Raw genomic sequence first — 11758 nt, forward strand, 5'->3', positions numbered from 1 at the left:
CGTTTCGCGCGAAATTTGAAACTGCAGCGTAGGCATTCTACACATGTCGTTTGGAGTAGCGCGCTCAAAATGTTCGAAGATTGCTTTCCAAAGAACGGTTGTCTTCACTTGTCCTAAAACCAGTTTACCGAGGCGAAGCGATTTTGAGAACTACATCGCGAGGTGGTTTTCTGAACTGGTTTGGACAATCGAGCGTTAAACTAGTTTCCACTAAACTAGTTTTAGGAACGGACTAGACCGCCATGGTCTAACATCAATTGGTCTTCTCAGTTAGTAAGCAAATAATCCGTTAATGAAGGCAAACTATCACTTGCGAGGCAAGCGGATGTCGCTGCTATCTTTCTGAAGCAAAGCTGAGGAAAGATAATGAGTACATCCAGTTTACCGAAGAAGTGATAGTTTGCCTCGTCACATGAAATCAAGAGGTGATTCCATTCTACAGCAAAATTCTTAGTATGCGGAATATAATCTCTAATTCCACTTGGTCTGTAAAGTCTCAGGGATTGGAATGGACGACATAGATGTTACTGTTATTCAGCTAATCTTTTCCATTCCTGGCATCCATATGACTCTATGTGACTCATGTTATCAGGTTGCTTGTATTTATTCTGTCTACATGTATGTCTGTTGATTATGTTGAATAAATCAAACTGATTAAGGATAATCTTATTTGTCTGATTGCATTAGGTCACAAAAGCATCGTCCACATACAACTTGAGGAAGACAGCGAGACAGCTGCAGGAAGAGAGAGAAGAAAGCAACTCACCGGAGAAGGAATCCGTCGAGATCAAACAAAGCAAACCAGCTACCAAGAGGCAGCATGCACATTCTGATAGGTAAGATGGCAATTGACCCCATTGCCTACTAGAACCAGGGCCCCGTCTTACAAAGAGTTACGATTGATCCAATCAACCACAACTATGGAAAGCCAGCAACGTCAACATCTTTAATGCATGTTTGTTCAAAAAAACTCTGGATATGATGTATATTCATACATTCACTGTTTTCTTGACAATTCAGTATGCTTCTCTTTATTTTCAAAGTTGGGGGCATGATTCATTTTTGGTGATGAATCAACTCCTTCACAACTTTTGAGTCCAAAGTTGTGACCCCAGGGTATGTGGTTCTGAAATTACACATATCGTAAATTCATGCAGACCCGAAATTGCTCAAAAGCATGAATTTGTGTACAAATCCAATGCAAATAGTGTTTTTAGCCAAACTTTATAAATGTATCATTATTTTTCCTTTTACTGATTATAATCAATTGATTTCTTCTTGTTTATGGTCAAAATAAGGTCCCTGACAATTTGATCAGATTCCTAATAAAGAGTCTGTGAACCAAAAATGAACATTTTAGGGGCATTATTTAGTTAATTAGAGCAAACTTGATTTTTCTCATAATTACCAATGAGATTTTTCACAGGAATCGACAGCCAAGATCATAATCAGCCCCCCTCCCCTGTCTTCTTAGGGGAGGTCTCTTCATTACAGGTCGAGCATACCGATCTTAAACAAATAGGAGTAATGCCGAAAATTGAAATAGCCCAGTCTATTTATAGTTAAAGATAACAGCAAAAAAAATGACTGAAGTTAATTATAGTGAGAAATGCAATGCTGCATTGATATTCAAATTATCGATAGTTTTCAAGATATGAAAATGCATTAGAGTAATTTGATTGTCTTCCATTTGCAGTAAACCTGCCGCCTCGGGTCAGCCACGAGTGTTCCAGCCCAGCCCAAGGACCAGGCAGCTGAGAGAGAGCGGAGGTCTGGGAGCAGCCGGACCTATACCAAGGGTGATGGTAGAGTCACCGTACACCCCTCCAGTCACCAAACATGAGAGTCTGGTTGATCTCGGCTCTCACGGGACCATCAAACACCCTACCAAGCGCCCCTACACCCCGCCCAACGGCATCTCGGCGCACCCCGTCAAATCCTTCAAAGAACTCAACCTCAGCGAGTCTGAGTCCGACATCAACCGCAAGGAAATCGTGCAAAGGACCAAGAACATTGCCGCTGTGGCCGCCCGCAAGCGGACATCCCAGAAAGGGAGCGAGAAGTACTCAAGACCGGAGAAAATGAACCTCCACGACAGAGGGTTCGCGTCCTTGCGAGCCTTGGAGGAGGTCGCGGAACCCAGACTCAATCAGGATAGCCGACTTATGCACAGTCGACTCTCCCAGATCAGTAGGACGCTCTATACAAGCTCGCCAATAGAATCACATGTGAGTGACTTTGATGATCTATCGTCGGTGAGATCGTATGAAACGAGATCACATGATAACCACACTACTCCCTTGAAGAACAAGCAACCATCGAGGTTCGCAAGGAGCGTGGCTGAGAAACGACAGAAGAGAGACTCTTTGGACCAGGTATGTCAAGATTAATGGAAGTTTTTGCGGTAAACACCTGAAAAGGACTCTTTATCTTTCTTGTTTTTTACCAGCTCTTAAAAGAACTATTATTGACTTTTCGTTGACTGTTTGTCTTTCTTCGTTGCTTTTTAGCTCTTATAAGAACTGTAATTGACAGTTCTTTTAAGAGCTAGCAAACAACCAAGAAAGATAAACAGTCCTTCAGGACTACATACATGGTGTTTACCACAAAAAAACTTCCATTATTCTCTCCAGCATGAAAACCTTTAAAGATCATCTTATATCAAGATTGTTTATGCGACATGTTGTATCGACCACTACCTCCTCAGGGGCCATTTGCAGAAAGATACAATCAAACACAACTTGATTTTCAAGCAATCTGGAGCACCAATTTGGGAGGTGCATATGATTTTTTGCAAGTTGTGATTAACTGCAGATTTTCTTCGATTGGCCCCAGGAGATACTATCCAAAGTATCTTGTTGAAGTGTTCTCTTGCACATGCTCCAAACATTTCCTTTTAAAGCAGAGCTGTATTTTGTATTCTCCTTTAAGGGAAAATTTACTTGGGAGACTAAGGAGATCTTTCTCAATTACACACAATCTACCGAAAGAAATAATTTTATGATTAAGGTATTTCTTCCAGACACAATTTTTCCCACGGGAAGTTTTAAAGATAAATTCCAGTTTTGGTAACGATCTCAAAATGACCTTTTATAGAATCTAATATAATGACCACCCAAGTGTCTGTTTGTATGAAAAAATATGTGCCAAAGGATTCTGGAAGAAATTGTGTAATTGCTGAGAAATAAGTAAAAATAAGCGCGGATTCGGTCACTTCCGTCGGGTCTTTATTCCAGCAATAATCAATACACTGTCCCACGTGTGCCTATCTGTGTTGGTGATCTTCAGCGTGAACATTTTTCAGCGTAGATTTCAAGATTTCACAAAGTTCAGTTTACGTAACTGTACCAGATCTAGATCCTCGATGATATTCTGACAATTAAGCCTGGTTTTACAGACTTTCTCATGAAATCAGCGTTTACTGCAACTACTGGCATTTCTCTTTAAATTCAGCCAAAGATAGTATTACATGGCAAACTTAATACTAATAATAATTGTCCTGTAATCAGTTTCTGAGCTTAAAACACTACCAAAACCATTACCAAGCACCATGTCTTAAACTAAGATTGCAAATTTCCACTGGAGAACTATAGATATATGTATTGGGTCACCTTTGTAAGCATTTGTCTCTTTCCAAAGCATTTACTTTCATTTTACAAAGACATATCATGGGGAACTGTTGATTTCTGCTCTACCTTTGTAAACATTTGTCTCTTTCCAAAGCATGTATTTTCAGTTTACAAAGACACATCATGGGGAACTGTTGATTTCTGCTTTTGAAACAGATCTGCATCAAACAATACACCTATTGCATCTATTTTATACTCTACTGTGTGGATATAACCTTATCACTTTCTTTCTCTATTTTTTGTATTTAGTTATCCCTGATCCCTAAGCCTGCTGCTAGACGAGGTGGAGCCGTCGCACAGATATCTCCTCGGAGGGTCGTTCCACAATCCACGTCTTTCAACGCCCCAGGCGAGGGCAGCAAACCAAATAAACGTTATCAAGTGAATCAAGCAGGTAAGAAGAATAACATAAAGGCATTGCTGTGTATTCCTTCTAAAAAAACTGATAAAAAGTAAAACATGTTTTTAGTTTTAGATGATGACATGGTGAAACTCATTTGATTGAAGTTAAATTCTGGAAATTAAGATTAGAAATTTATACTGTATGTTTCACAATTTGAGTCATGATATTCATAAACATTAATCTTACACATTTTATTTATTTTCTCTATGTATCAAGTGAAATTAATGTATAGATTGATTATGTCAAGTTGTAGTATCAACTGTATTTTATTTGTTACGGCATATTATTTATTTGTGTTTGCATTTGTATCTACGTATCAATTCAACTCTTTATAATTCTTTGAGAATTTACAGGTTATTTGTTTCTTAATTAAAGATTACACAATCATTTTTTTTAAACAGGATCACAAACTCACAAAATAACAGAATCATTTTAATAAATATGATTCTGGTTTGAGATATCAAGAGTGGAAAGTTTTGAGGTTTTTAAGGAATATTATGATTATGGAAATAATTCATTTAACGTTGCTGTTAACAGGAGAACAAGACATTGGTACGCTGATGGTACGGAAGACCACGCCCCCATCCACAGTACGACAGATCGGAGCAGACAGGGGCAAGGGGCAAACTGTCGTCAAAAGATACAAAGGTATGCTCGCTCTTTTTTCCAAGATAATGATTTGTGATAAGTCATTAAAATGACCCATTCTCTGATCTCCTGTTCAATTCAGACTCTGGTCTAAAGTTATGGATTAAATACACTCAATCAATGAACAAGATTATGATATAACCTTGTTCTCAGTTATATCTTCATGTGTGGCAAAATAAGGGTGGCAATGTTTGGCTTATTTTCTCTTTTTGTTTGGGGCAAATGCTTGATTTTTTTACACTGACAGTTTCCATTACACCTATTATTCATACAACTTGGCTCTTATTTAAATTTGATACTTTAAATCATTTTTTCTTGAATAAAAATAGAGATCAAAAAATGAAAATTTTCTTGCCATGTTACTTTCCACCAATAGAGGGCGTACACAAAAATCTGCCCCAAATTCACGTTTTTGAGCGCTCTGGTGAATACAAAAATTATTCCCAAGTTACTAATGGAAAATGAATTGCAACTGTATGGAAATTAGTAATTTTGGTCACAAAAGTGATATTTTAATGATTTTTTAAAGTGTGTGCTCTGTATAACATTGGCATACCATAGTCCTACCTGTAGATTCCCCACAGGCAGGGTGGTAGCAGTGAACAAGTAATTAAATATGGATATCCACTTGTGACACTAATCTCAAACAGTAGATAAAAAAATGACACATTATTTCTACTAAAAAGCATTAGACTCTACCTTAATATATTCTTTATGAGGATTATTATCGCAGACATTGCTCAAAACTTACCTCAAAATTTCTAACTAGTGAAAAATAAGGTTGAAATACTCCATAAAATGTGCTGGAAATGCATGTATGATACTGGCCCCTATACTATTTGGGCTAGTGGCTAAAACTAGGCATTTTAAAGGCTTTATGCTGACCTAGGACTGTGAGACTCTGAGAGGAGCCGTGGAAACATGTCACATCAATCGATAATCAACTTGGCTGTCAGAAAATGTGAAGGTGTCACTACATTGAACTACCGTACATGGTTCACTCAAAATATATGGGGTCAACTCACGTTTTGGGCACATGTCTACAGCATAAATCTATTGCCAGTGCCTAGCCTAGTAGAGGTTCAATTAGCCAGCTCATTTTGTGCGCTAAATTCAAAGAGTAGACTTTCAATTAGTCAGCTCATTTTGTGCGCTAAATTCAAAGAGTAGACTTTCAATTAGTCAGCTCATTTTGTGCGCTAATTCAAAGAGTAGACTTTCAATTAGTCAGCTCATTTTGTGCGCTAAATTCAAAGAGTAGACTTTCAATTAGTCAGCTCATTTTGTGCGCTAAATTCAAAGAATAGACTTTCAATTAGTCAGCTCATTTTGTGCGCTAAATTCAAAGAGTAGACTTTCAATTAGTCAGCTCATTTTGTGCGCTAAATTCAAAGAGTAGACTTTCAATTAGTCAGCTCATTTTGTGCGCTAAATTCAAAGAGTAGACTTTCAATTAGTCAGCTCATTTTGTGCGCTAAATTCAAAGAGTAGACTTTCAATTAGTCAGCTCATTTTGTGCGCTAAATTCAAAGAGTAGACTTTCAATTAGTCAGCTCATTTTGTGCGCTAAATTCAAAGAGTAGACTTTCAATTAGTCAGCTCATTTTGTGCGCTAAATTCAAAGAGTAGACTTTCAATTAGTCAGCTCATTTTGTGCGCAAAATTCAAAGAGTAGACTTTCAATTAGTAATAGCTCATTTCATGCTCAATTTATTAATAACTTTCTGGGAATAATAAATGAATAGTTTTCTTCTCCATTAAAGCCTGGGAAAAGAACACAGTCAACACAAGAAACACAATAAAAATGAGCATTGTTGGTGTATGAATAAAATCAGAATACACAACAGTAAAAGTGTGCATGAGCATTTCCATAAACTAAAGCTGTAAGAATTTGGGTCTCTAGCTCACAGAACAAAAGTGGATAAACTCACCCGTCTTCCAAGTGCTTCATTCAGAAAATGTTAGTTCCCCAAATGTAAGAAAGCAGTGTGATATTCAAATCACATCCGGATCCCGATAGCATGATATCCGTTAGGAGAAGTGCGATGTTGATTGACAGAATATGGTGGTCACCAAGGTCATCATCTAGGTCATCATCTAGGTTATCCAAGTGTTCTACAAAATCATATAGCACAACTGTCACTTGGATAACACAAGTGATGGAAATTTATAGATGGATATCAGAAAGATGAAACTAAAACCCGATTCTCCATACAGTATGATGAAGAATATAACTGAAGAAAATCCAATGTGTAATAATCCATAATAAAGAGTCTCTTGCTCGGTTGAGGGACTGGTAGAAATCCTGTATTTCCACACGAGGTGAAATCTTTCTAATCAGTGCAGTGAAGTATGGTTGTTTATAATGAGATTTTTTTCTGCTTAATTTTAATTGGCTGTTGGTTGCTAGGTGAGGAATACATGGAACAATTGCAGGAAAAACAGAAGTTATGCATTCCTTGGCTGTATGAGTTGAATCAATGAATGAATTCTTTGCTGTTATTTAACAATGAAGACGAGACCAGTGGTTGCACAAAAGAATAAAGTTGAATGATGTGTATACATTAAAATGTAGATCACCTGTCCAGGGCATGATCAAAAGAAATAAATTGGTGATCAGGTTACTTTTTGAAAAAGTACTGCTAGTTCATACAAAGCAACGGCACAATTATGAGAATTGAAAACTTAGAGGTCAGGTGAGTATTTTTTTTACTGTCATTGTTCAAAATATTTTGGACAATATATTGTGTTTTTTTTTTTTTTTTCAAAATAAAGAAAAAAATGTATTGTTATGTTAGTTTAATAGATTCCTAATTTCATTTGTGTGTTTCATAAAATTGTATATAAAATGAAAGCTATTCAGGCTATATTTCTGAATACATGAAATATATTATTCGAATTAATTCCTTATTTTTCTGTTTTTCTGTTAACTTCTTCCCCACCGTAGGAGCCCAACCTTCAGGCGTGATGTCGAACCACGACGCGCTCTCCGACAGGAGCACTCCCATCCCTGCAACCAAACCCGCTAGGGGTGGCGCCCCCGTCAAGCCCGTGGCTATCCCATCCCAGGTTCGCAAGGGAAATCTCTCAGTGTCGGGGCTGGCTGTCCCACGCAAGACTGTCAGCATCGGCAGGAAGCTGTGAGCAAGGTCCGGGGGTGTCTTTAGAGGCTGAAATCTGTAGCTTATTTTATATTTACGACGTTGTGACTGCCAAAGCTTCAAGGCTGTCTAGGATTCAACCAACAGTTTGATTTTCGCATAACCAAACAATGGAATGAATGAAGTTTTATGAGGAAGAAACGACAATATAAAACATGCACTCCATGATCATTGGAGATCACTCCACTGCCCTTACACTTTATTTTTGTACATGATGTCATCACTGCCAATACTTTCAGTGCTCTTTAGGATTCACCCAACAAATTTTATGTAACCAAGCAGCGGAATAATTTAAGACTCATAAACAAGAAACTGCTACATTGCACCCTATGCTTGTTATGGGACGATCCACTGTCCTTGCAAATCATGTGCGTAGCTTGAGGATTACGCAGTTTAAGATTACAGTGTCTTTGGAGTCCTCTTCAAGACCACACCAAGACTTTTCCCTCAAGACAAATCTGTTGCATAGACATCAATATCATGTGGAAGAGGAGTGAATCAGATGAAGACATTTTATACCTGCACCTAATCATGGGAAATGATAATTTATGATAGACAAATAATTTCTTGGAGTCATGGAGCATGCATGGTCGCTATGAATCACAATCATTTATCCCTCAATTGTCAATGATACAAGAACTGCATGTACTTCAATCATGAAACACCACTACTTGTATAAGTTATTTCTAGTATATTAGTAAATTTGATCTTGTGTATCAATACCCAGGATAATGAAAGAGATTAGTTTGATAATTACTTCTAAGTCAATGTATTAAAATATATTAATATGATGTAAATATAATATTAATGATTGCCTTAGAGGCTTTAAATCTATAGTCTAGCAATACTTATGCTTCAATGCGATTATTTGTAAAAATAAAATATGGCATAGAATGTCATTTTGATTTAAACATTTATTTCATAAAAGGAGTATTTATTTGACTTGCTCTAAGAACAAAAATATATGAGCATGATTTTTTTATGATCATTGTGTGTAAAAAATGTACATTTTAATAATTTTCGTTCTTTTTTGAATGATCCGTATAAGAAATTTAGCAGACAAGTCTTTCAAAATTTCCAAGAAAAATTCTTCTCTGAAAATGAAGGCGTTTGGCCTTCCTGTCAGTGGCTTAGAACAAATGTGCTTCTTTTTTTTCTTTGCATCTAATTAAGATTTGTAATTTAATCATGCATATATTCACTTTGCTTGCTTAGTAACGCTGAATGAAATTATACGAGGTATGAATTCCTTGGCTTGTGAAGGTAATGCAAAAAATGCTATTGACTTTTTATTCACTTGCCAGAGATAAGAATTTATTCAAATGAAATGGTTTAAGATAAGAAATGTAAATGTTTTGAAATGGAATCTTCCTGTCTCGTCTTGCCTGTATGTCTGTGTTTGTAGAATTCTTGAGCCAGCCAAGTACAACAAATTGTAGATAATTTTTTTTTTACCATTGGTCCATGTAATATGGAAAAATAATTCACCATTGTTCCAGACAAGATGTATAGGAATGATTCACCATTATTCCAAACTAGATGTAGACAAATATTTCATAATTCCATGTGAGATGTATGAAAATAATTCATCATTATACCATGTAGGTAATGGGTAGATAAATAATTCATGGTCATTCCATGTAGGTAATATGTGGAGATAAACTAAACGTAAAGAAATGATTTATCATGATTCCATTTAAGATATAAAGAAAGAATTTACCATTATTCCATGTAAAAAGTAAAGAAATAAGTTGTTTTACCGTTAGATTTTACGTGTTGCAGAATTGCGAAGAAATAATTCATTTTATGTAAGATTTAATGAAACAGGTATGTAATTCCACTAAGATGATAGTAATTATTAGTATTATATTACTTGGCCAATGGCATCGACATATAAATTTGGTCAGTAGGGTATACTGTTGTATCCCTTCAAGTTTCAAGCAGATTTCCAAAATGTAGCAAATCATGTTTAGATACAATTTTCTGTCCCGAAAATTCTAAGATGTAAAATAAAAAATAAAACGCAATCCTTGTAGGGCACTACAGCAAGTTATTCCAACAATTCTTCCACTATTGGTGTAAAATATAATCTGACTCTAGGAGTGATTAGATGTTAGAGTTCTACCAGCGCCTCTTTTATATCATGAAGATTCCATTGTAATTTGTGTAGATTTAATCAATTGCTATGAATTAATAAGATTTAACCATGATCTTAAGTGTATTTAAAACAAATAATTCAACATAATTGCATAAATTGTGGGTGCGTCGTGGTCTAGTAGTTCTGACTCTCGCCTTTCAAACAGAGGGTCGTGGATTTGAATTCTAGCCATGGCGTATTTTCCTTCAGAAAGAAATTCATCCACACAGTGCTGCACTTGAGCCAGGTGAGGTAAATGGGTACCGGCAGGAAGTAATTCCTCAAAAAGCTGTGCGCCCCAGAATCGGTAGACTAGCTTAGCCGGGGTAATATAGGAGCGCCTAAAGCACCTAGCAAGGTGGATAAATGCGCTATACAAATTCTATATTATTATTAAATTTTTTACATCTATAATGATAACATGTTCATGTTAGTGATTTTTAGCCATCCTCTTTTTTTCCTGCTTCCGTTTTCCACCATGATCTTTAGAGTGTCTTCTAAGTCTTGTCATCCCACTTTGGCTTTTTTTCTTTTGTATTAAAAAACGAGCGATTCCACTTGATGTTTACTGAAATCAAACACTATACATTCAAGTACATCTGTGTTGCTGCATTATTGTTGCTTAGGAAAAGTTGTTTCTTTTCAAAAAAATGGTTTCTTGAACTAGTACTAGTATCAACATTCCAGATTCTTTATGTGTGTGTGTTTATTTGTTAGCCTTGAGCAAATACACAAGCTACATTTCAATGTATTCAGAGATAAGTTTCAGTTGTGGACGAGTACCTTGTTTTAGATGTTCGAGTACTATATGTCAGAATGAGAGTAAGTTGATATTCATTTTGTGATGTTTAATTCATAAATTTCGAATGCAACATTCTAGTGAATGAAATGTGTTCAGAAATGTCCACATCGTCAAGACAAACGTAGTCTTGCCCGGAGTTGTACCCTTTGAAAGTCATTCATTTGTAAACAAATAGGATTTCAATTGATTTGGCATGTACATATATGTAAAGTCTTGTACAATATTGTGCAGAAGAGTACCAGCGATAGTGTCTTAGGTGTTCCATAGAAAGTGCCAATTATGAAATATGTGATCACTTGAATACTTTTATTATAATTCATCAGAAAACAAGAATTGAGTATCTGACGATTTCTTGATTGGATCTTTGCATGTAAGTGATAATGATAATTCATGGTAATCCATGATGATAGTTCATGATAATACTAATCTATTAATTAATCACTTTCATGACAATTTTCCATTTACTGCCACAACTGAACTTATCTTTTAAGTATGTGTCGTTAGATTAGCAGTAGGAAAACAGGGTAGAAACGTCTTATCATTTTATTCAGCCTTTGAAATTGTAGTATGACATTACACAGCTAAAACTCCTAGTAATTATATTATGGATTTTGTATACTAATTTAGTAGAAAACATCTATAAATTTATTAATTCTTTCATTTAATTTGATCTTTTTTTGCAAATGTACCATCTTGTTTATTCTATCTAAAATAAGCAGCATTTTTTCCTGGTGCCTTAAAACTATGCCTCTTATTTCTTCTCATATAATACTTCCAGACTTTGGTTTCCTCTCTTCTGTGATTTCAAGATGTAATATTTGTATAAATTATAAAATTAAGTACACATACCGTAGTTATCAGGAGCTTGTGAAGTTTGATCGACCCTATTTTTTTCAGTGCCAAATGGATGAGAGGTCTGTTCATAACAAGTGATGTTTTTAAGGGGTTGCTTTGTGACGTGTTTGATGAAAACATAGC

General features: G+C 35.9%; 1 protein-coding gene across 1 annotated transcript in view; it reads left to right on the forward strand.

Annotated features, from left to right (window-relative positions):
• LOC121422212 (kinesin-like protein KIF19) overlaps window positions 1-8708 on the forward strand; it is a 41386-nt gene extending 32678 nt beyond the window's left edge. The window contains exons 17-21 of the mRNA XM_041617118.1: window positions 688-836; window positions 1697-2375; window positions 3879-4023; window positions 4570-4680; window positions 7628-8708. Of these exons, the coding sequence (XP_041473052.1) occupies window positions 688-836; window positions 1697-2375; window positions 3879-4023; window positions 4570-4680; window positions 7628-7824 (1281 nt within the window). The 3' untranslated portion in view covers window positions 7825-8708. The remainder of the gene's footprint in view (window positions 1-687; window positions 837-1696; window positions 2376-3878; window positions 4024-4569; window positions 4681-7627) is intronic.
• Window positions 8709-11758: the final 3050 nt, after the last annotated feature.

The sequence above is a fragment of the Lytechinus variegatus genome, chromosome 10, assembly GCF_018143015.1.
Source record: "Lytechinus variegatus isolate NC3 chromosome 10, Lvar_3.0, whole genome shotgun sequence".
Lineage (NCBI taxonomy): Eukaryota > Metazoa > Echinodermata > Echinoidea > Temnopleuroida > Toxopneustidae > Lytechinus > Lytechinus variegatus.